A 26371-nucleotide genomic window follows, 5' to 3' on the forward strand; every position below is an offset into this window, starting at 1 on the left:
AATGTACATGTATAGCTGTAAGGCCTATTGGAAATGAGCCTTCAAATTATTCTTCCATATAAACTTTACCGTATAATGATTCCTTTCTATATGCCAAACGAATTCGCAAGAAGATTTCAAACCAGGTTTGATAGATAGTTTTTGACGTTGTCAAAATAAAACTTAGTCCAGGGTTAGGAATATTATACTCTTGTGCCAAAATATTATTTTTCCGGTTATTACGAATTGTCAATCGGAGATTGGAATTTAGCAGAATTTACTGAGTGTATTGGAAAGTATGTAAATTAGTCGATATGTCTGAACCGTTCGTGAGGGAACCAAATATGTAATGAGTTTGTATCTACACTTGAAAATGGCCGATATGACCGAAATCGTTCAAGAGGACATAATCAACATTATAATATGCTCTTGAACGATTTCGGCAATAAGTTAATTTCGGTTAGCTTATACGCTAATTTGTGGATTTTAGAAAAACGGTAAAAATAGGCACTTGGAATAGAAACCTTATTTTGTAAATTACAGGGTTATTAATCGTGGTTTATTGTCACAGGAGAAAGAGCGTTACAAGGAGCCAGTGCGTGAGTCGTTGAAAGCGTTATTGGCGATCGGCTGGTCCGTCGAACATTCAGAAGTGGACATCCCCAGCACCAATCGAAGCTCCATGAGGCGGCAGTCCAAATCTGGCATCGTGAGTACACTGAACATATCCTAGATAATATTGTAGAAACGAAAGCGAGTTTATTTGTCGTTACCCTTTCCCGTCTTAACTAATCAACTGATCGTCATGAAATTTAGTCAGGGGTACAGAAAAGGACATAGAGTACCTACACCTGACGAACCCTTCCCCTCCTCTCCTGAACACAAGAAGAAATACTGTAAATAGTTAGCACATTATTATTATAATTTTAATAAGACATTATCTTACCAAATTTGACTTGGCTTAGTTAATTTTGATGGACAATTAAATTTTCCACTTTAAAAGAAGTTATAACTTTCAAAGTTGGTGTTTGTCGTTCTTTAGCACGGTAGATCCTAAACGGAAGACTTTAATTTATTTATTTATATTTTTTTTTTCTTAGATGATAACTGGTTTACCTATGTTCCACTAAAAACTTTATTATTTATATTACCTTAATAATATAAGATTTTTTTTTATTTTCTTGCGCACTGAAGCAAGCTCTCGAGATTTTTGTAAGTACATAATTTATTTTTCTAAAATTTCAATAATACTTACTAATTACAAATTAATATATTTTTTTTGATATAACATTATTTGACTGAAAGCTACTTAGTTACGTTACTCAAATGAATATCTCCCTCGTCAGACGGATTCAGCAACACCCTTCAACTACAACCCTCACCCCGTCGACATGACCAACCTGACTCTATCCAGAGAGATGCAGAACATGGCAGAGAGACTCGCAGAGAACGCACATGACATCTGGGCTAAGAAAAAGAAAGAAGAATTAGTTACTAATGGAGGTATACTTTAAGAACTTAACTTCGTAGCATTTAAAAAAAAATAGCTATATAATAGTAGCAATGCCCAAAATTATTTAAGGAATGACAATTATTCCTATTTACCCCTCCTTTTAAGCTTACCACTTGTCTTAGGAGTGGAGACGACAATAGCCCAAAGAGGTCAGGATCGATCCTACGACTTTTTACTAAACAATTGCACTATTGACGCTTTAAATTACATTGAATAGCCTTATTATTTTTAAAGTGAACCTCCACTTAATAGACGGTGGTGAATCTATTATCTTATTTTTCCAATAATAACGTTGACCCTTCAACCCTCTAATTTATAAACGTATCTGTAGGTGGAATCCATCCTCAATTAGTCCCGTACGATCTTCTAACTGACAAAGAGAAGAAAAAGGATCGGGAACGTTCTCAGGAATTCCTCAAATATCTCCAATATCAAGGCTACAAGCTGCACAGGCCTAAAACAGCGCAAAGTGATACAGAACAGACCTCTACTGGGGTAGCAATAGAGCTCAGATTCGCATACTCGCTGTTGGAGAAATTGATACAGTATATAGACCGAGCCACGATTAATATGAAACTACTGAAACCTTCCACTACATTCAGTAGGCGAACCAGTTTCAAAACAAGCACGAGAGATATTAAATTCTTTTCCAAGGTATGTTTTGTATTTAGAATCACCTATTCAAAGAAACCGTTTGGAGATTTCTCAGCAAAAGTCTCTTGCACAAGTTTTCTATCTAAACACTTCTGGTTACTTCCAATTTTATATTAAATTAATTAGAAGACTATAGTTCTTTCTGTAAACTTCTACTTCTAGTCTACACAATCTTCTGTAAAGTGTATCAAAATTGATGCCAAGTTATTTTCTTAAGTCAGTTGCATGTTGTTTCGATACTCGCTATTTAATATTATTGATGATATAATTTTAACGTTAATTTCTCGGATTTAATACTAAATAATTAAAGTAGTTTTATATTTTATCTTTACCAATTTTATCTATTCTGTGTCTTTTGTATTTTTATTGTATTACAAGCAAGACAAGTCGGAGCTAAAGTATTTCAAGAAGGTATCAGTCTTATTTTATAAATATTTTGTTTAGATATTCTTTACATTAGACATAACATTAGCAGCCTGTAAATTTCCCACTGCTGGGCTAAGGCCTCCTCTACCTTTGAGGAGAAGATTTGGAACTCCACGCTGCTCCAATGCGGATTGGTGGAATAAACATTTGGCCAAATTTCATTGAAATTAGACACATGCAGGTTTCCTCACGATGTCTTCCTTCACCGCCGAGCACGAGACGAATTATAAACACAAATTAAGCACATGAAAATTCAGTGGTGCCTGCCTGGGTTTGAACCCGAAATCTTCGGTTAAGATGCACGCGTTCTAGATATTCTTATCCTTATATATTTAAATCGGAACATATCAAGCTTCTCTCTAAATCGTAGAATGTTTCGTTTGTAACTTATGTAGTTTTATATATGCTTTTATCTAGTATAAAATTATTATTTACATATTTTAAGTAACATCCTTATTATGATTGTATTGACTTGTATTGTTTATTTCGATTCAGACTTTCAATTTCATTTTTCAAATATCGAATATGTGCTATATTTAAAAATATTTATTTCTGAATATTATCTTGGTTGTGTTTAAATGTTAATGTATTATACGAATTACATTTATCGTTAGGTGGTACTTCCTTTAATGGAGAAGTATTTCTCGACCCATCGCAATTACTTCATCGCAGTGGCGACCGCCACTAACAACGTGGGAGCGGCGAGCTTGAAAGAGAAAGAGATGGTCGCTGCTCTCTTCTGCAAGCTGGCTAGTTTGCTGAGATCCAGGTGATTTATTTCTCCTAATACATTATCTTTATCTATATATACTCTTTGGTAATAGTGTTGAAAATTTACAAGCAAATTTTTATATACAATAGAGCGAATTATTAAACTTCAAATAATATTTCTCTGACACATTATTAATTTATATATATATAGTACATAAGAGGAAGTTTGAAAGTGGCACCGGTAACCGAGAAGCTATCTGGAAACCGGCTGTCTTGGTATGGGCATGTTATGCGGAGGAATGAGGACCATGTTGTGAGAAAGGTTTTAAGTATGGATGTGGATGGATATAGAGGTAGGGGACGACCCAAGAAACGATGGATGGATTGTGTGAAAGACGATATGGTTAGAAAGAATGCTACTTGTGAGATGACGTCTGACAGAGAAGTATGGAAGAAGAAGACATGCTGAGCCGACCCCAAGTAAAATTGGGATAAGGGCAGGAGGATGGATGGGCTTTATTAATTTATATGAGCAGAATAATAATCGACTTGGCTTCCACTGACAAATAATCACACAAATTTTGCATTAATTTTAAATTTATTTTCAATATCTTTCAATATTGTAGGTGTTTAGTTTTATTTTTTCATGCTTAAAAAATATTAGGATTTGCTTTATATTTGGAAGTGTGTATAGACTAAATGGTTTGTTGCGCTAATCCGACGAAGTTTAATTTGACTATTTTAAAGCTGATTATTTTTTAAATATTCAGGATTATTGTGATCACCTAATGTATTATATGTTCATCTACAAACAGCCAAACCTTCAATTTATCCAACAGGTTAGCAGCCTTCGGTCCTGATGTACGAATAACAGTCCGCTGCCTCCAAGTACTGGTGAAGGGTATCGACGCCAAGTCCCTCGTGAAGAACTGTCCCGAATTTATCCGCACTTCCATGCTCACCTTCTTCAATAACGTAGCTGATGATCTTGGGCATACCATCATGAATTTACAGGATGTAAGAAATGAAATTTATATAGTTATTTTAGTATATTTTAATTTTAAACCTTATAGCTTATAGATTCATGTAGCATCATGTACCATTTCAGTTTTCAGCTGTATTTGCAGCTTTTCTTGAACTTTAATGTATTATAAAGTGAAAGCTTTGGTTTTACCATTAATGTAGTCGAATCTATAAAGCGATGTCAGGGCTGACATATGATGCTGTCCTTGTCATTACAAAGCTTGTCATGATAAGGTGAGTGAGACAGTGACATTTCATTGTCTCACACACCCTTTCAAACGGGAGCAGTCCAATTAAAATAACATACAGCAAAGTATAATACAAAAACATTTGATACCATAATACGTCTTACCATAATACGTATTCAAAGTTTCCACTGTTAAATTAAGACATGGAGAAAACTAATAGGATGATTTAATAATAATTAATAGTAATCAAAGTATATAAACTTAGGGTTTTTTTTTAAATGAATGTAAACTTTGACTGGTTGAAACCAATATCTCACAACGCGCCGCGGCGCGTGCGCAGGGCAAGTACGCGCACCTGCGCGGCACGCACCTGAAGACGTCGACGTCGCTCGGCTACATCAACGGCGTGCTGCTGCCCGTGCTCACCGCCATGTTCGACCACCTCGCCAACTGCGAGTACGGCGCCGACTTGTTGTGTGAGTCATCACATTTGCACCATTATTAATTTTATATATGCCAATTTTACATAGCCTGGCCCGCTATAATTGCATGTACGTTTTCTTATGCAGACATAAAGTTTTCAAGAATTGGTGAAGTTGTTTTGGTATGACTCCTATTGTAGACACTATTGGAACTATTGCTGCGTTCTGTGACTGTCCTTATAATTTCATCTTTGAGATAGTTATATTTGGCGAGTGTATACTATTATCACCTGCATTGCCTTACTTGACAATCTCTATATACCCTAATACTATTTGTGATATATCGATTCAAGTGATGACACCATTTTTTTTAGCTATCTCATCATAAAAAATGTTTCTTTCCGCCGTTAGTACGCTTAAGCCTTATAAACATATTTTAATGCGGTTTTCATTACAACAAGTTGAAAGTTTATTTTCTACCCGGAAAAAATATATAGATCTTTTTATTTTTCTTCTTAAATATTAAAGTTGTATAGATTTTTATTGAGCCCTATCGTAGCTGCTTAAAAAATAAAGGATAATACTTACATTAATATTCATTGATTTGCACAAACAACGATAAAGAAATACTCGTACGGATCTACTTAAATATATTTTTTATTTGAAGTATTCGTATGATCAAATTTGATGACAAAATCTAATTCATTTTCATTTTATTTACATTTTAATTGGAACTTCCGCTGTCGCTTGAACTAGATATCTCGTGAACTCGGTATGCACTACTACATACCTTCTTACACGTGTTTTTAAACGCACTTTCCCTTCGTCTACTACACTCGTGAATGCCACAAACTATAGTGCTGGTATCGACACATGCCAGAGTACATTTGTCTCGAGACAACTTCATGCATTCTCGCTCGGAACGACTACGAAGTATTTGTTCGACTAAATTTTCTAATGCATTGTTGCGTAGACTTCTAGTATTATTTTTCTGAAAATTATTGACATAACATTATGATTAGTTATTACTCGCGGCTTCGCTTGTGTTTTAGGCGTTGACCGACCTATCTAGTATCAGTAGCCTATGTCCTTTCTTGGTGTTAAATCTTGTTTCATAGCAAACATCATCAATTTCGATTCTGTAGTGTGGCCGTTAAGAGAAACAGACAGACATACAGACTTACTTTCGCATTTATAATATTAGTATTGATGAAGACGATTATTTCATCCTTAACAATTTAGAACAAGGAGACATTACAGTGCTCAATTATGTGCGTACACAGATGCACTATAGGCTTTTCTGAGTCTCTGAGTCTGAGAAAATTGTCATTAGAAATTCTTGACCGATAACTCAATATTATTTTATTGTATAAACGGGCCCTTAAACTCAGTACCTTGAATTTTGCACTTGTGCAACTTTATAAGTTTAACTACCGAGATTAACAGGTAGTATAAATATATATTTTATTAATTGTCAACTGTCTTTAACCCCATCGATTCTCTTTTCGTCAAAATAAAGTTCAATCCATTAACTGCTGAGTTTCTTTCGCCGGTTCTTCTCAGGTCAGGGTATTTTCTTTTTCGAACCGTTTGTAGTTTTTAAATTGTCTATCAATAAGTAAGTGTAATGCTTCTATATTGAATAAAGGAGTTTGAGTTACTTTGACTTACCATACTTTGAGGTATCATATGAGGTAAGCAAGTATCTAAATATTTTCCTCTGGTCACATCAGCTAATGTATTTTCATCTGCAACTAATATTGTTTCAGTCAATAATTAAAATTAAATTACTTTTTTACGGGTTCGATTCCCGGCCGAGTCGATGTAGAAAAGTTTCATCAGTTCTCTATGTTGTCTTGGGTCTGGGTGTTTGTGGTGCCGTCGTTACTTCTGATTTTCCATAACACAAGTGGTTTAGCTACTTACATTGGGATCAGAGTAATGTATGCGATAGTAATATGTATTAATAAAGCAAATTACTAAATTAAAACAACTAATTAAATTTACCTTTTTCGTCCGTATAGTCCTGATTATTATTTTTGATTTGGCTGTAGTCAAATTCACGGAGGCATTTAGTCTTAGCTTCGTTTTTAAAATCGAATTTCAAAGTTGAATTGCATCGTGAATATGACTTGCAGACTTTTTTACTAACTTGCATAAGAGCCTGTAAGTTATATGAACATTAATAAATATTTCGCCATTGACGGTTTTTATACATTATAGTGCCGTGCCGCTTACTTTGAAACACTTCCTTATAGCGACTTTAACACAGGCATCGCGATATTTGCCTCGGAGTATATTATCTCCTTGATCTTTGTTCCGTTCTACTCCAGCTATTTTAAAAATAAGGAATACGTTTTTTGTTTCACATTTTATCTGAAATTATAAAACTCATTTTTAAATATACAAAATATCAATTTAAATATTCGTTTCATAAATTTTAAAGTTATCATTTTACCAGACAAAAAAGAAATATTAAAAGGAAACAATGAAAAAAATTGCTCAATTTCATTTAATTTAGCGTCCGGGTACAATAAAACAAGATTGATTACACGATTGGTTGCATTTCATTTAATACGTTAATTTTATTTTATGAATTAAAACAAATTATTATTTATTTATGTATTTTAAGTTTGCTACTGGATTATACTTTATTATAAGACACTTAACGCTCAAAATTGATTCTCAGCTTTTATAATTACATTTAGAGACTTTGTAATTCACATGTATTGTGTTTTTATTTATGATATCTGTTGCTATAGTAAAATTACTATTAATAAATGTTTTATAATGAGCTCGATTTAAGTCCTAGTCACTATCAGATTCGCTACTTTCGCTACTATCGCTAGAATCTTTCTCTGAATCTTTGCCTTTATTGACAATGAACAGATTCTTACATTCTTCTTTACATGATTCTTTAAAGGCTTTCTTTTTATTTTTCTCGCAAGGAATCTCAGCACATGTTTCCTTTGCTGCGTCAAAACATGCTTCTATACATCTCATTCTGGAAAGTTTTTGGCATTCTGTTTCATATTTATCGCGTAGATATAATTTTTTAGGCGATGAAACAGATACAAGAGTTTTATTTTCTGTATGAATAATGAAATCCTGCAACCATACAAAATCATTTAAGTCAACGTCACCGATGTTACTTGTATATATTTTATAATTTGTATGTTTTGTACTTGCATAATGCTTTTCAGGTAAAATATCTTTTGCGGCACCAATAGAACTGTCTACAAGAAATATAACAATTATATATTATCAATGTTAAATAAAACATATCCCATAGTAGATAAACTTATCGTACCGTTGTAGTTGTGTTTTCGTAAATGTAACGGATAAAGTTTTTGTCCACTTAGTTTTTTTTTGCTCTCCCTACTACTCCTTACTATTTCAAATTGTTTATTGCATGCATTTTTACCGTTTTTCATAAATTTGGACTTGAAATCAGACTTACATTTAAATCGTACCTTGCAAACTTTCTTATTTACTGCTTTAAAGGCCTAAAAATGCAAAATAACGATATACTAAAATATGATCTTGAGTAATTAGTTGTATGCGAGTAAGGAACTTACTTTAATGCATTTTTTAATGGGAACCTGTAAACACGTATCCCCATATGTGCTTCGCAATACAATTTTTTCGTGATTTCGAAATTGATATTCATTTGAGGGTTCCATTTTGTCATCTCTAGCTAGCTTAACCGATTCTTCGAAGGTATTATTATCATCCTAAAATAAGGCATTACAGAAATAAAGAGATATTACTTCGTGGCAGGGCTTTGTGCATGCCTGTCTGGGCAGGTACCACCCACTCATCTGATATTCTACCGCCAAACAACTATACTTAGCATTGTTGTGTTTCGATTTAAAGGGTGAGTGAGCCAGTGTTACATAACAACAAGGGACCTAACAACTTAGCTCCCAAGGTTGGTGGCGCATTGGTGTATTATAAGGAATGGTTATTATTTCTTATAGCTTCAATGTCTATGGGCGGTGGCGACCACTTACCATCAGGTGGCCCATTCGCCCGTCCGCCAACGTATTGCATAAAAAATAAAATAAGAGAATTATATTAAACTTCCTAATAGTTAGTTCTAGTTACCATTTCTTGTTTCGTCAAAATGACGATTGTTATTTTATCAGTTTTTTCTCTTTTAGGATTTTGTGTTTTGAAAAATGCATCTTCGTCATTAGTCAACTTTATAGGTCTACTTATAATTTCTTGCCAAATGTTATTCGGCGAAAATGTTTCTGAATATACTATCCTCTTGATTCTCCTACTGTTATCTCTTGCAGTAACTGGCGCTCTAAACTGTAATTGTGGATGGCTATAATTTTTACGTTGACGGGAACTAAGACGTTGTACGCTGAACCTAGTTTTTTTGCCTAAGATATTTTGAAACACTTTAGGTATTTTACTTGTCCTGGTTTTCTTGTTATTTTTTGTAGTTATTTGGTTCTTATTCGATTTAGTTTTTTGAGGCATGTCAATAGATATTACTTGTATATCTTCCGAATCGTTATCTTCAGATGATTCATTGTCAGTTTCGCCTTGAGCAGATTCTAATGAAATGTTTCCAATGTTTGAATTATACACTGGTTGTTTTCCCTTATTTAAAACTTTATTGGTTATTTTTTTAGAGTTAGATATATCGTCATCAAGCGATTCACTTTCATAAATAACCGCTGTTACTGGTCTAAATGTACTTGCTCTGATATAATCAACTTTTTGATGTAACCAGTTCTTCTGTGTTTCATTCTGTTTTTCATAAGATGAAACATTAGAGTCGTCATTATTGTCTATAGATACTGAATCGTTACTTTTATCCTCTTTAGACTTCAAAACTTTTAATATTTGATCATATTTGTTGATAAAATCGTACAATGCTTTATTAACCGACGAAATGTTACTAGCTTGGGATTGAAGTATTATTCTTACATCTTTAGTTTTTATTACACTATTACATATTACCTGTAAAATACTTGATTTTAGAGTTTAAATATGTATTATTATAATTTAAAAGAAAAATAGTACTAACAGCAAATATTAAAAATATTTCAGGCAAATACTTGCGCAACATCTAAACTTTATTTCCGAACAACGATAAAGTAAATTGTTTGTTATACGACCTAGCGTGTTTTATTTCATTGAAAATGTGTAAACCCAATAGAAGATTTTCGTGTTACAAACTATAATTATTTTGTAAATATTTAGTATCCAAATAACAAAATATATTGATAAAATTCCAATATGTATAAAATTGTTTTTTATTTTAACTGATATTATTGGGCTTAGTGTTTAATTTTACTTTTTTAGGCACGATATTTTTTTTTAAATATCTCGATTATAATATCAAAAATAAACTAAACTTAAAATACATTAACGCTATCGTCCCGACTTCACATAAATTTTTCTTAGATTATACTTTACTAAACATCCTTTAACAATCAAACATAAATCTACCATCCAATAAGAGTAAAGTTTATACCTGAAGAATTTACTTGCATCCCGAATTTCATCCTCTTAGGTGATGAATTTGCATAAGGTTTAACAACTCTATCTAGCTCATTAATATATACCTAAATAATATCATCATCATTTCTAATATCAAATATGACCTGGAACGTGGTTTGATCCCAGGATTTCAGAATCTCTTTCTTGTGTCTGTCTTGTGAGCTAGCTAGACCAACGATCTAGATATATTTATAAATAATAAACATTGTTGTTCTAGTGGACGAAATTCAAGTGGCATCGTACAAGATGCTCGGCTCCCTGTACACGCTGGGAACTGACGTGGGACTCACACATGACAGGAAATACCTTAAAACTGAAATAGAGCGGCACAAACCAGCTCTGGTAAGTATGACATAATGTGTATTGGCTTGCTATTTGGTAATCCAACTTTTGTATTTTTATATTTATAGCCTATTCCAATGGAAGTAGGAAAAAAGATAAATAAACCTTAGTAAAAAGATCCTCCGATAAAAGTTTAATCGATTCCCAATACGCCATTTTTTCGCAAAACCACAGTGAATATTATTCAAGCCCGACAAATGTTGTTTATATGGCTTTTTTACTGTTGTGGTTGGAATAGAGTGTACTATTGACTAGCTAAGCTCCCCGTGCTTGAGGCATACTACTTGTCAAGTACCTACCTAATTTACTTTATATATTACTACTATACTAGTACAATATTAGTACTATACTTTATTGGTTTTCACTCCAGTAAAACAACTGTACAAACATAGATTTCGAAAAATATAATAATCGTTTTTATGTAAAAGATTAAAAGATAAAAAACGTCCTGCGCAGAAGAAATAATCCACTTTTCACGGTTATTATATTGTTGTTTTTTTTTAATAATTTTCAACAGGGCTCATGCTTAGGAGCATTCAGTTCAACATTCCCTGTAGCTTACCTCGAGCCTCATCTCAATAAACACAATCAATTCTCTTTGCTGAACCGCATCGCTGACCACTCGCTTGAAGCACAAGGTAAGAACATGAGGATGTACCAACGATTTTGAACCACTCAGATTATTAGTTATCGTATATACCAAGATAGAAGAGATAGACATTGTGACAAAATTATAAACGGATACATTTATTTCGAATAATTCATGTAATTTTGTAAGATTCCATATTGAGATTCTTATTTGAAGTTAAATTATTTTTGAAACAAATCTTAATTCATCCATAATTTTTGCATTTTATTTATTTAAAGATACATTTATCGACAGATATAATGGCGAAAATGGAGCAATCAATGCCGACTTTAGAGTCGATCCTCAATGAAGTTGATCATTTTGTTGAATCTGACAAAACTTACAGCGAAGCTCCGCACATTATTGATGTGGTTATGCCTTTACTGTGTTCATACTTGCCATTCTGGTGGGCGCAAGGACCTGACAACGTTACACCAACCGCTGGGTGAGTTTGCTCTCATGCAAATGTTATTAACGTCATAAATCTATGGGTAGTTATAGAGCTTTAGATCCTGAGGTCATTTCAATCTTAGGACAGACCAGAAGACAACAGAATAAAGAGTTATTCGGTTTTTATGTCAAGATAATCTCATTAGCATCTTGGAATTACAAAGTTGAGTCGGTCTCGCAAAGTACGTCCAATCAACGGTCTTCTGAGGAACAGGCTCTGGAACATATACCACCTAGCTAACCACTTCGGTATACACTCAATAATCGAAAATATAAGTTTTCTCACGACGCTTTCCATCATCTAACAGATAATTTGGTGTTGACGAATTTGAGTCCATAATCTTTTTCGTTTCAAAATAATAATAATAATTACATTGTTCGGCGGACCGGCAAATGGGCCACCTGATATCACCTATGTGATCACCACTACCTATATACATTAGCGCTGTAAGAAATAATAACCATTCCTTACATTACCAACTTTAGGAGCTAAGATGTTATGTACCTTATGCCTGCATTAAAACAGATTCACTCGCCCTCTAAACCAGAACACAAAAAAAACTAAATATTGCTGCCTGGCGGTAGAATATACGGGTTTACCCACAGCCCTACCGATCCCAGATTATGATTGACAAATTCTATTCATTGGGCCATCATAGCCCTCAGTGTAATACAAATTTAAGATTACTCTATTGAACTCTTAAAATTTCATATTTTTTTTTAGTAATCACGTCACAATGGTGACCGCAGAACACATGAATCAACTACTGAAGAATGTTCTCAAACTTATCAAGAAGAACATCGGTAATGAGAACGCCCCTTGGATGACTCGTATCGCGACATACACGCAACAGATAATCATCAACAGCTCAGAGGAGCTATTGCGGGAGTCATTCTTACCACTAGCTGAGAGGGTCAGGAAGAGGACCGATAATATGTTCCACAAGGAGGAAAGCTTGAGAGGTTTTATAAAGGTTTGTTTTTAACTTTATGAGTAATGTACTTTTTTCTCGTATTTAATCGGTTAGAAAATAAATGGTAACATGTTAAATAATATTCAATATCTTTGTATATACACATCCAAGGAACTTAACTAAGCTATTTTGTTAAACATTTCTAGTACTAGCTTGAAAAACGGAAAATACCTGATTTTTATTTTAGCAAATTTGTTTAGACTGATTGCGGCGAATTCTTTATAAAAATATATTTTCTTCCACTTTCAGTCATCAACCGACGACACGTCTCAAGTCGAATCACAAATACAAGAAGACTGGCAGCTCCTCGTGCGAGACATCTACTCTTTCTATCCTTTGCTTATTAAGTATGTTGACCTGCAGAGAAACCACTGGTTGAGGAATAATGTGCCAGGTGAGATTATTTTACAACTTTCAAGGTCACGGTGGAAAGAGGTGATAAAAAAACTTTTAAGATATTGTAAGTGCAAATTCAAAAAGCGTATTAGCACAAGTTTGTTTTATTTTGGTGTGTATTGTTTTGGCGCAACTCCTCGTAGAACCTATTAAATAAAATAAAATGATTCAAATTATTTTCAAATGGTACATTATGATTATAACAGAGGCGGAGGAACTTTACAATCACGTGGCTGAAATATTCAACATTTGGTCCAAGAGTCAGTACTTCCTGAAAGAAGAGCAAAACTTCATATCGGCCAACGAAATCGACAACATGGTAAGGCAAATGAAAATAACCTCTACTCTGATCACATTACGGACTATTTCTGAACGATGTGTCCGCGATGTTAGTTGCCGATGTGACGTCTCATCTCGATGTGTACCATTTTGTTAGTGAATAGTTTGATGTTGGTTTATTTTTTGTTAATTAAGTCGCTAGTATCATACCGATATGTTTGTGTCTTTTTCTTTTCTTTTTCCATTATAATAAGGTTCACTTTCGTTTGTCATGAATAGGTGTTGATAATGCCTACTGCAACTCGGAGAGTTACAACCGTTGTTGATGGGGCACCTCAAGGGGGCGGGAAGGTAAATGTGAATCTATTCTGTTTCTAACAATATTCTTCTTACTAACAATTATGTATTTTATTATTTCTTCTGTCTTCGAATTAATCAATTAATATTTTATAATTACACTATAAGCAAACTCTCAGTATATTAACTTAATTAATTGAATATAATACTAAATCGAAATTTACCAATTAATTTAATCAAATAAATTAATATTTATTTAAAAAATAAAACTATTTTAACACCTTACTTACACTTTTGCCCCTTGGTGCAAAGAACATCTCACGCTTTTTTATCTTGCATAAAACCACTGTAGTTACGGCATAATTATTCGTAGTTTCGTCTAAATCACATATGACTAATCCTGCACTTTTAACTTAAATTATTTGGTAAGTCAGTAGATTTAACCATTAATTAAGAACATGATTTTTGCATGTTATTGTCTTTAATACGCTTTGTTACATATATATGAATAAAATTCTAGCTTATAAATTTTATTTTTTATTTGTAATTTGAATAAAAAAATGACTAAATTACCTACAACAATTTACAATTGGACAAATGTTCCACTACTCCACTAAGGTAAGATTAGGAGCGTAATTTGGGTAGGTACAATAAATATTCTACAGTCAAATAGCGAAATTTGGTGAGTGAGCCAGTTACTAAAGGCCAATGGTACATAAAATTTCATTTCCCAAGATTGATTGCGCATTCTTGAAGTTGGGAATGGTTAGTATTTCTGACAACACCAATATATGTGGGGTGAAGATTAGGTGAAACATTTGCCCGTCCGTGGAAAATCTGAAGACCTTTGGAATGGCCACCATGAGATCCTGACTTCACGTTGGCCATCCCCAAGGAAAGTTAGTTAAAAGTGCCATACATATTTATCACCACTCTCTATTTCTTTACTTGATAATCCAATGGGATGACAAATCGGACGCAACTATGAAAATTCAGGTGCAGGACCAACGGCATTACGAGATTTTCAAAGCAAGAGAGTGTAAGCGCTACAAAGCTCCGCGCTGGTTTTGAAAAAGTCATAACAAAAAAAACTCACTTCTTGTTGGTTCATTTATGAAAAGTGAACCCAGAACACCGAGATCGGAAAAACGTGGACCAGAATGCAATAGCTACACCACTAAAGGAACACGTACACGTACACGAAGAAAACCTTAATAGATTTTTTTTTTTAAATGTATTCCATACCTAAATATTGTATATCAGATTATTGTGACTATTACTAAACAAGTAATATAATAACAAATTAAAATAATTTAATAACTCAATCGCAAAATAAAAACTAATTTTCACATTGAAATATTGTATGAACGTATTAATACAAATCTTGCAGAAAAAGAAAAAGCACCGTGACAAGAAGCGTGACAAAGATAAGGAGGTCCAAGCGTCGCTCATGGTTGCTTGTTTGAAGAGGTTGCTACCAGTTGGTCTCAATCTCTTTGCTGGTAGAGAACAGGAGCTTGTTCAACATTGTAAAGATCGTTTCTTGAAGGTAAGTAAAATATATTCCCAATATATATCTTCTCATGTCTCCTTCTTCTCTCTAATATTCTCTAATATAATTGTATATAAAGCCATCATTGTATGATATATAGATTCTACCTAGTTTTTATCTGATTCGTGTATATGACACCAACACACAAAAACTAATATAAAAAATATCTAGAAAATGTCAGAACAAGACGTCGCGGAGTTTGCGAAAACGCAGCTAACGTTGCCTGATAAGATCGACCCAGCGGACGAGATGTCCTGGCAACATTACCTCTACAGCAAACTTGGGTCGAAGAGCAAAACTACTGTCACCGTGGAGACATCCGAGAACAAAGCCAAGATCATAGACGACACGGTGGAACGAATCGTCGCTATGAGCAAAGTACTCTTCGGTTTGCATATGGTGAGTTATTCTATATTTATAAACTCTTGGTAGTTTTTTTCTGCGAAATGGGGAAAAATTTCGATTAAAAATGACATAAAATTGGTTCAATAATTATTTCTGGTTATTGAGATGGTACTCAATTACGCTTAAAGCGATTTTTTAGATTTGCAGCAAGTATATTTAAATTGACACTGAAACTTTTTTGACCACTGCAACACAGTTTGGTTTAGGTCTTAAGAAAGACCTATCATTATTCCTATAGTTACATTAGCTAAATCATGGGTACCGTTACATTTTACACCAAATAGAGCTTTCTGCAAGCCCGCCTGGGTAGTTAATACCCTCTCATGTCATACTTAGTATCGTTATGTTCCGGTTTGAAGGGTGAATGAACCAGTGTAACTACAGGCGCAAGGGACATAACATCTTAGATCCCAAGGTTGGTGGCGCATTGGCGATGTAAAGAATGATTAATATTTCTTACAGCACCAATGTCTATGGAGTGTGGTCACCATTTACCAACAGTGGGCCATTTGTCTGCCCACCTGTACTATAAAATAAAACCGTGTTAAGTTAAAGAATAGGTGACTGGGTATCTGACGGATAAGTAGTTAGAATAAGGACTGGATATATTTATTTATATATATATATTTTGTATTTTATCCAAAATTCACGTTTAGATTGATCATCCACAACAAATGAGTAAAAACGTATATCGTTCCGTGGTCTCGATACAACGTAAGCGCGCCGTCATCGCCTGCTTCAGGCAGACCTCTCTACATTCTTTGCCAAGGTTTATAAGAAATATCGTGTGTGTTTGGTGTTTACATAACAAAACATTTAGTTTTATGTTAATATTTTTTACAGTTTGATGTTTACTACTAAATTCTTAGGTCGTCTATAATTTAGACGATTATTATAATATTGTCTGCAAACATTTTTGCATGTTTTTCTTTGGAACTTTTGGTCTTCGCCTGCATTGACCAATATTTGTGAAAACTACACACACACATAGGTACACTTTTGTTTTAAGACATAAAACTGGACATACTTGTGTTTGACAATAATAAAAAGGGTAACAGTAAATTTAAGCCTAGTTTGCTAATAATAAGTAAAATGCATGCTGCTTTGGACTAACAAGGCCACAAAGCCGAAACAACGTTCGAATAACTGGAAAAGAATTCTTTGCGCTGCGAGGAAAAGAGCGGCGATCGCATGTTTAAGATCTAGACACCTTTATAAAATCAGTCGGTAAGGAAATGCAAATAAATGATTGGATTGGTTGCGAACAATCAGCACTTTAGTCTAGAACATTCTAAGAAATATTAGTAAGACAACCGTATTAGAATATACGTCATGTTTTCTTAACGCCAAACTAAATGCTGTTAAATTTTGTTGAGAATAAATAGTACGGTTTATAATATTACAAAATTGGGGCCCCTCTGTTGATATAAAGAAAACCCCGTTCCAGAAGGTTTAACTCTTTAGATAGCAACACTTCCATAGCGTTGTAATTTATATATATGATAAATGATATTATAATTCAAGAGCCATATCAATTAGATTCAGGTATATAGAGCTGCCTTATTTATCTGTATTTAAAAGGTGACGGTTAGTCAAACGCTATTTGTGCAAAATATTAAAAGATACCATGGTATTTCTTTGCAATTCTTCGTACCTTTAATTTAAAAAAAAATCTTTTAATTATGTTTTTTTTTATAATACTATTTCCCAGACATCGAGCATGTAACATTTTCGCCCGAACGTATTACGAATTGTGGCTGGAAGAGGAGAACATAGGGCAAGAAGTTATGATAGAAGATTTAACTGTAAGTTCTGCTTAAAATATTCTGTATATCCACATTTCAAATTCTACTTAAACCACACTGTTAAGAGTTTTTTGGTAAATGTTCTAGTTTTCTAGTGTCCAAATATTACAAGTAATATGTAAATTATAATTAACATTTACAGCAATCATTCGAAGACGCGGAATTGAAGAAGACTGATGTGGTAGAAGAAGAAGGCAAGCCGGACCCTCTCACTCAGCTGGTTACGACATTCTGCCGCGGTGCTATGACTGAACGATCGGGCGCCCTTCAGGTAACCGAAATTAAAATGTAACGTCAATGTCATTTTATTTTTCAAATCAACACAGTTTCCATTTTGACTTATATCATCACCTCAGTAACAGACTTTTAGAAAGTTTCCATATTTTTTGTTAGAATCATAATACAGTAAAGTTTTTCTAAGTTAGTCTTATATTTGACTTAGATTCGAATTAAATTAATCCCATAAGCGTTGTAATTGAGGAAAAGACTTCAAATAATTATATCAAATTAAATCAAATCAAGTTTATTCAAGTAAACTTCACAACGAAGCGTTTTTGAATCGTCAATATTAAAATACTACCACCGTTTCGTTTTTCTCGTTTTTATTCTCAAAGAATAAAATCATCTTGTGTATAATTTACAGGAAGATCCTCTCTATATGTCATACGCTCACATAATTGCAAAATCTTGCGGTGAGGAAGAGGAAGAAGGCGGTGAGGAAGAAGAGAGTGGTGGGGGTGAAGCAGAGGCGGGTGAAGATGAAGGTGGTGCCAGTATCCATGTGAGATTCGTGTTCCTAATTTTTAATTAATTTTCAATATATTTTTAATTCGTTACAATTAATTCAACAATACTAATTGATCACCCAGTACGCTTAGACAATGAACACCACTGAGTTTTTGTATGCTTAATTATTTATATAATTTATTACATGCAGAAAACTATGGATACATATATGGTATGTAAGAAAAAGATATATATAATATAGAATAGGTTCTCTTATACTCTTAAATGACAAATATATAAAAAAAAAAAACATAAGCACTTTGTTCTAAATTGACCAGTTATATAAACCTATACTCAGTTATTGATAGTCAACGTAAAACTTACTACCGATGTGGAAGAATACTACCACGAACTGAGAAGTGACATCTTTTTAAAACTTGCAAACGAAAATGTCAATACCCCCAGGAACAAGAGATGGAGAAGCAAAAGCTGCTGTTCCACCAGGCGCGACTCGCCAACCGCGGCGTGGCGGAGATGGTACTGCTGCACATCTCGGCCTCCAAGGGCGTGCCCAGCGAAATGGTCATGAAGACGCTGCAGCTCGGCATCTCCATCCTGCGTGGCGGAAACATCGACATACAGATGGTGAGGTCCCGGCCTTGACACTTACTGGAAAGTCAGGACTTGACTCTAAATCCCGGTAGTCATAAACCTAGCTTGACAAGATTTCAAACTAAAAACAAATGTTAAATCTTATTGTCTTGCAATTCCAAAAAAAAAGTATTCATTCATCGAAAAAAAACAATTACTTTGGTTTGGTACTAGCCTGTCTGGGTCAGATTCTACTACCAAAAACCAATACTCGCTTTTTTCGTTCAAAAACTACCCGTATACAAAAAAAAATTATTAGGACGTTATTTTACCGATGCACAATTAAATTTTTCGAACTGTCTTCTGTCTTCATATTTCGTCATTATTTTTTGAAATCGAAGAAAGCATGATGTACCTGACCACAATAATAATTTTGTTTAATCATTCCTCAGTGTTTATTATTTACAAACAGGTTTATCCTTTTGATTCGCCTGGTAAACGATTCTTGTAGAGATTTTCTTTCAAAATCTGAAATGTAGTGTACGATCTTACTTAAAAATTTCCAGGGTATGCTTAACCATCTGAAAGACAAGAAAGACGTGGGCTTCTTTACGTCCATCGCTGGTCTTATGAACTCCTGTTCAGTTTTGGACTTGGATGCCTTCGAAAGGAATACTAAAGCTGAAGGTTAGTTCACTAATATTTTGTGTCTTAATAAAAAAGTTCTTCATAAAGACATAAATACCAAGATTCCTAAATTAGTTTATTATTCAAGCAGACGAATTTATATATATATTTTTTTTTAATTATTCTTAATATTAATCGCGCAGCTTACACATTGTAATCACAAATAAATGGAATAAGGACACAACCCAATGACAAATGACTGTTGATATATACTCTAATAAGTTTACATGTGATCCTATGCGTTTTTAAATTATACTATATTATACGCGCGACAACTGGTACAATGTTAATTTTACTATGACAAAAACTTTCAACTGGCGGCAACTACAAAAAGTCAATCGGATACTCAAACTAAATATAGACAAACATAAATCAATGTAATATATACTTATGTCAAAATTTCTGTATAGGGTTGGGAGTTGGTCTCGAAGGCGCGGCGGGAGAAAAGAATATGCACGATGCGGAGTTCACTTGTGCATTATTCCGATTTATACAACTTACTTGTGAAGGTCACAATTTGGGTGAGTATTGAACCTCTGTAGGTGGATTATACGCATTGTTCATAGATTCGTCGAATATAAGATAAGATCTTTATTTACTTAATTCGTGTTATCATGTTTCTTGGTATGCCATAAAAGTTACATAGAATTTTACTCGTTGGTAAAATTTTTTGAAGAGTGAAGGATCTAGTGTAACTACGGCACAAGGAGACGTAGGGAACGGTTCATATTTACTCAGGGCGCCTATGTTTATGGGCATTGATGGCACTCACCATCAGGCCCATCTAATAAATATATACGTTAATTTCGATCAGAAATATTAAATGACTTTGATGCTTTGATCTGCTTTTCTTTCTTTTTTTTTACTGAATATTTTTATTTCATATCCATTACAGAATGGCAGAACTATCTCCGAACCCAAGCTGGTAACACGACTACCGTGAACGTTGTCATTTGTACTGTCGACTACCTGCTACGTCTACAGGAGTCTATCATGGACTTCTACTGGCACTATTCAAGCAAGGTATTATATTATATATTTCTTATCAATTTTGGCTGAGCGACACCAGAGATATTCCCTCACCATTATATGCTGATGAAACCGCTATCCGACATGACAGCAGCGAGATCAGGGAAGATCAACGATTTGACACATTTTCCGAGGTTCAGGAGTGTGAGACTGGATATTTTTTAATTCCGAATAGAGTCATCACAATGCGTCATATCTTCTAAATTTTTCGAAAATTTATCGAACCAGTCATAAGTACGACAGCAGATTCACAAGTTTGAACAAATTATTTCGTTTTTGTTATTGGAGTTTGGTTTTGTAAATCAATTAATATATATCGTCATTTCAAATATTCTGATAAACATGTTTGTATTATTTAATAGGAATTAATAGATCCAGCCGGTAAAGCGAACTTCTTCAAAGCGATAGGCGTAGCGTCGCAAGTGTTCAACACACTCACTGAAGTCATCCAAGGTCCCTGTACGCAGAATCAACAGGCTCTCGCACATTCGAGGTATAAATAATAATCAATTAAAAGATCATCATTACCAAAATAGTCTCTTTTGGTCAGGTCAACTCAAATTATCAGTCTAGTAACTGACACACACACACACACATACACACACACACACACACACACGCACACGCACACATATATTATCAAGTTTTCTTTGCAGATCTTTCAATTATTATCATTTTTCAATAAATATGATAATATAACCATTGCTTGTCATATTAAATACATAGTTATTCTCTAGGTTGTGGGACGCAGTTGGTGGTTTCCTGTTTCTCTTCTCACACATGCAAGACAAGCTTTCGAAGCATTCCTCACAAGTGGATCTTCTGAAGGAACTTCTCAACTTGCAAAAGGACATGATCACCATGATGCTGTCTATGCTTGAAGGAAATGTTGTGAATGGTAAGAATAATAACACAGTTTTCTATTTAGGGTGCACTTCTTCAGTCTATTATCTACGCAAATTCACTGTGGGTTTCAATGTACAGTTTTCAAAAACTTTTCCGCAGGTTTCGAGCAAGACAAACAGAATGACCCATATTGTTAAAAACAAAATACCCAAAAAATGCAGTGGTGCTTCTTCACCCTGCCCATTCAGCCGCAGTTATTTCATGAATTCTATGTTCAAAATAACTGAAGAGTATACAAGATTAGATGTTGCCAAACGCTCATTATACTCGTATTCACTGATATTTCTTTACTTCCAGGTACTATTGGTAAGCAAATGGTAGACACGCTGGTCGAATCCGCCTCAAATGTAGAATTAATCCTGAAGTACTTCGATATGTTCCTGAAACTGAAAGATCTGACGTCAAGTGCCAGTTTCAAGGAAATTGACACCAACAGCGACGGCTGGGTTCTGCCTAAGGACTTCAAAGAAAAAATGGAACAACAGAAGAGTTATACGCCGTAAGTTACAAAGCATTTTAAACAGTTTTATATAATTAATAATTAAACTGCATAAATACCAATTTTCTCTCATATACAAAAGTAGATTGGAGATATTAACGTCAAATATATATAATTGTTAAGTGGACGGACAAATTGCTCACCGCTGTCCTTAGACACTTGTACTGCAAGAAATATTTATCATTCTTTACACAACCCATGGGCCACCTAAGGAACTATTATTATTATTTTCCTTGTTTCTGTACTTATACTGGCTCACTCACCTTTCTAACCGAAACAAAACAATACTAAGTATTGCTGTTTGGCGGTAGAATTCTTGTCGCTGGAGGCTACTTTCCGAAACGGTGGTATTTTAATATCAACGATTCAAAAACGCTTTATTGTGAAGTTTACTTGAATAAAATTGATTTGATTTGTATATCTGATGATGGGTGGGTGGTACCTACCCAGACGGGATTGCAAAGCCGTACCGCTAAGTCGACTCTTATATTATTATCGTTACCTACCTCACCTTTTAATGTAGAAGTAAGTATTATGCCAATAATTATGAATTTCTCTTGCAGTGAAGAAATAGAATTCTTGTTAGCTTGCTGCGAAATCAACCACGACGGCAAACTTGACTACGTCGGGTTCTGTGATCGTTTCCACGAGCCGGCTAAAGAAATCGGCTTCAATCTTGCCGTCCTACTCACCAACTTATCGGAGCATATGCCCAATGAGCCAAGGTAAAACTTTAATGCCCATATTCTTATTCAAGGCTATTCATCCAATTTTCGACATAATGAAAAATGCGTTACACTTAAATCTCCCTGTATTCAGATTAGCTCGCTTCCTCGAGACGGCTGGTTCCGTCCTGAACTACTTCGAGCCATTCCTCGGTCGTATCGAAATCATGGGCGGATCCAAGCGCATCGAGCGTGTCTACTTTGAAATCAAGGAATCAAACATCGAACAGTGGGAGAAACCCCAAATCAAGGTACAAAAAATCTCTCAAAATACAGAGGGTATTTTCATCAACGTGTATATCCATTATAGTGCTGATTCATGTCATTGCTTGTCCAGCCATCCCAATAGAAACTACAGAAAGCTGTTATTGTGAAGTGTTTGATCGAGTCGACGTTTTCACATGGCGTATTTATACTCAGTTTCCAATGATGTTCATCTGCCCTCGTGTTTCAGGAGTCGAAGCGTGCGTTCTTCTACAGCATCGTGACGGAGGGCGGCGACAAGGAGAAGCTGGAGGCCTTCGTCAACTTCTGCGAGGACGCCATCTTCGAGATGACGCACGCGTCCGGCCTCATGGCGGCCGGGGAGGACGCCGTCGGGGGGCCCAAGCATCGGGAGGCCTACCACGTGTACATGGGGGACGACGAGGAGGAACGGTGAGATCGGGACTCCCCGAAGGCGGGAATTCTTCTATGAAGTCGTTTCAAAACTTGGTCACGAGAGTGCCAATAATTCAGTGCTGGTTCTAAATTACATCAAATCAATTTAAAATATATTATATTATATATTATGCCGCTCGTTGGTAAGAGTGAATTCAATAAGTGAAATATTTAATCCAACTTAGTATTTTCGAGCAGTTATAGAAAAAAGTAACTTCCTTACAGAGCTGGAAAAGATCCAATCCGTCGCGGCTACCAGTCCGTTAAGGATGGCATCTCAGCGGCATTTTCGTCATTATCACCATCGAACCTAAAGGCGAAAATGGCGGACCTTCAACAGATGCCTCCATCGGAACTCTTCATTGGCTTCTTCAAACTTTTCTTCTACTTCTTCTATTATATCGGATACGGTTTTGTAGTTGTCATCAGGTGAGTTTGGTTCTTAATTCTTTAAATATAAGGTTTAAAATTTATTCAAATAATAATAATGGTTGTCTCATTTCACGCAACTTTCTCGGTGCACAGTCATTGGTAAAAATTCATATTTCATTTGATGATTTTGTAAAATTTTTGCACCTTATTTAATCAATTATATTTTTGGCACTTTTCTTTGATTTTATCACATACAACTTATATAAGTTGATATATTAGCTGCATAGCGATGTGGACGTTGTCAAATCCATCTTGACCCGTTGTACGATTGTTGCCGAATTTTAGAAAAGAAAATAAATGTTTACTTCTTAGATTTTTAAAGCTTTCTCGTTCTTCAGTGAAGGAAGAGTTTTTATTATATTTTATCATTTGTTATTGATGCTTAGCTTATTTATTTAATAACGTAATCTTGTTTTTTTTCTTTTTGCTAGCATTATCTTTGTTTTAAGTGCATAGCTTTCATTTCTCAACGTTTTAAATTACATTATATCTAAAGACTCTTTTAAAGTGAAATTAATATCTAACATAAAATTCAACGTTCTATTAAGCTATTTTATCAATAAAATGATAAAGGTTTTCAAAGAAAGCAGACTCACAATTTCCCCGCCGTATGCCGTAACGTAACGTAACGTGCGTGACGTGCGCAGGTACGTGTTCGGCGTGCTGCTGGGCCTCATGCGCGGCCCGCAGAGCGACGACACGCTGCCCGAGCCCACGGAGGAGGAGAAAATCGGTCAGTTGAAGCTCTCCCTCGCACACGCACACTCGCACGCGCTGCGAGCCGCGCCCGCAAGTAAGACACGCACGCACACACGCGCACGCGCACGAGCTGCCGCGCCGGGGACGCACTAACCGCACCGCTGTACCGATACGATACCTAGTCATCGTGAATCCATCCAGCTCGCAGACCAGTGTGTCGTTATTCCAATCGATTGGAAACGATGCGGTGTGTTTTAATAAAACACTGTGAGGAAGAGGATTTTGCTAGCAATTATGACCGAAATGAATTACGGCCGTCTGCCGGAAACTAATCCTGGGAATAACGTTACAGTCGCAATATTTTCCCAGCAATCTTCGAGTTTTTGAAGCGACATTATTCCAAGTAGTCACAGATACATTTAATATAAAAAAGTATTGATGACATATATCAAATTTGTTCTCACAAACAATGAATTATAGAGATATCATAATAAATTGACTTAATCGATCATCGCGCTAAGCTGCTACGCAGGTTTTACGATTTCATTAACATATGTTTGAAATAACTTAACCGTTTAAAACTGAATTTGAATTTTAACATATTTTTTTTTATTTGAATAAATGCGCCTGTAACAACATTAATATGCACATCAATAATCAACAAGCTATATAAATGGGTCAAAAAAGAAAAAAAGAAAAACTTTGTCACCCATAATAACTAATGCCAAGGATAAGTAATGATTGCAATGTAAAAAAATTATTTCACACACATGCACACATAAATTCTCTCACACAAACAAAAACTCGCAGTACACACACAAGTACACTTTTATGACACCACAGGTTAGTTATTTTTTAAGTAATTATCTTCATAAATTCGTTTCAAATTGTGCTTAATATCAGAAATGCTTAAATAAAATTTCACGCACTAAAACGGATTGTAATTTTTTTATTGAGAGTATTGCATTGAGGTTTTGCATTAAAATTATTAACATTTATTCAAGTACAGTACTGAAAATCAATAATAATTTTAAGAAAGAAACGAAGTTATGTTATCTTATGTTTAAATATCAAAAACTTCGGTACGTTTTTTTTTTATAATATAGGCAGGTCACCTGGTGATAAGTGGTCACCATCACGCATAAACTGTAGTGTTGTAAGATATATTAATGACTCCTTACGAAGCCCATGCGTTACTGAATTTGGTAACTTTACTGGCTCATTCGCCCTTCAAACTGAAACACAGCAATACTTAGTATTAGTATTGGCGGTAGAATATCTTATGAGTGGGTGGTATCTACACAGACAGGATTTCAAAAAGCACTATCACGAAGTAAATGTTTCACCGAGTACCATGTGTATTGTAAATAATATTTTAAACGAAAATATTTTTATATATACCAATTTTTATAGCCATCAATACAACTGTGAACGGTATACAGGCGAGTTACAATAGTACGTACGAGAGTAGTACGAGTACATGTTACGAGATGCAACTTTCAAGGAGGTCTCAAACAGATATACCAAGATCTATTTTATATATAAGATAGATCTATTCTTTTCGCAATTAACTAAGGTATCGATATTGAAATTCTGATTGATGTAGGTCCTGTTCGGCATCTACCAGCTCTACCACCAGCGGACGATACTGGACAAATGCAAGTCTCTGCATTCGGTCTGGATATCACTAAAGAAGACAATGGCCAGTAAGTTTTTTTCTAAAAAACTCACCACCATTTTATTTTTGTCGAAATGAGTTTTGTAGCAGATGATTAGATAAGCAGACAAAAGTTTTGGCAGATTTTTCGATCCAATACGATGCTCCACACTGGCGCACTCGACGATGAAGTCGC

General features: G+C 34.8%; 1 protein-coding gene across 39 annotated transcripts in view; it reads left to right on the forward strand.

The window, feature by feature from the left end:
• LOC125074041 (ryanodine receptor) overlaps positions 1 to 26371 on the forward strand; it is a 141761-nt gene that overhangs the window by 108168 nt on the left and 7222 nt on the right. For 14 of the 39 annotated variants that reach the window (XM_047685235.1, XM_047685232.1, XM_047685236.1 and 11 more), the window contains 32 exons: positions 551 to 688; positions 1326 to 1482; positions 1824 to 2146; positions 3187 to 3341; positions 4123 to 4300; positions 4835 to 4970; positions 10654 to 10778; positions 11296 to 11416; positions 11662 to 11851; positions 12581 to 12830; positions 13080 to 13224; positions 13433 to 13545; positions 13785 to 13856; positions 15193 to 15351; positions 15526 to 15753; positions 16416 to 16528; positions 17471 to 17564; positions 17707 to 17835; positions 18208 to 18345; positions 18756 to 18935; positions 19448 to 19568; positions 19979 to 20089; positions 20464 to 20591; positions 20960 to 21090; positions 21335 to 21495; positions 21801 to 22002; positions 22566 to 22727; positions 22822 to 22978; positions 23182 to 23384; positions 23613 to 23816; positions 24467 to 24612; positions 26125 to 26224. In XM_047685235.1, coding sequence (XP_047541191.1) covers positions 551 to 688; positions 1326 to 1482; positions 1824 to 2146; positions 3187 to 3341; positions 4123 to 4300; positions 4835 to 4970; positions 10654 to 10778; positions 11296 to 11416; positions 11662 to 11851; positions 12581 to 12830; positions 13080 to 13224; positions 13433 to 13545; positions 13785 to 13856; positions 15193 to 15351; positions 15526 to 15753; positions 16416 to 16528; positions 17471 to 17564; positions 17707 to 17835; positions 18208 to 18345; positions 18756 to 18935; positions 19448 to 19568; positions 19979 to 20089; positions 20464 to 20591; positions 20960 to 21090; positions 21335 to 21495; positions 21801 to 22002; positions 22566 to 22727; positions 22822 to 22978; positions 23182 to 23384; positions 23613 to 23816; positions 24467 to 24612; positions 26125 to 26224 — 4970 coding nt within the window. Of the gene's footprint in view, positions 1 to 550; positions 689 to 1173; positions 1192 to 1325; positions 1483 to 1823; positions 2147 to 3186; positions 3342 to 4122; positions 4301 to 4834; positions 4971 to 10653; positions 10779 to 11295; positions 11417 to 11661; positions 11852 to 12580; positions 12831 to 13079; positions 13225 to 13432; positions 13546 to 13784; positions 13857 to 15192; positions 15352 to 15525; positions 15754 to 16415; positions 16529 to 17470; positions 17565 to 17706; positions 17836 to 18207; positions 18346 to 18755; positions 18936 to 19447; positions 19569 to 19978; positions 20090 to 20463; positions 20592 to 20959; positions 21091 to 21334; positions 21496 to 21800; positions 22003 to 22565; positions 22728 to 22821; positions 22979 to 23181; positions 23385 to 23612; positions 23817 to 24466; positions 24613 to 26124; positions 26225 to 26371 lie in introns of all 39 variants that reach the window. The other 25 variants (XR_007120083.1, XM_047685228.1, XM_047685253.1 and 22 more) reach the window with 4 other exon arrangements.

The sequence above is a fragment of the Vanessa atalanta genome, chromosome 26 (genome assembly GCF_905147765.1).
Source record: "Vanessa atalanta chromosome 26, ilVanAtal1.2, whole genome shotgun sequence".
Lineage (NCBI taxonomy): Eukaryota > Metazoa > Arthropoda > Insecta > Lepidoptera > Nymphalidae > Vanessa > Vanessa atalanta.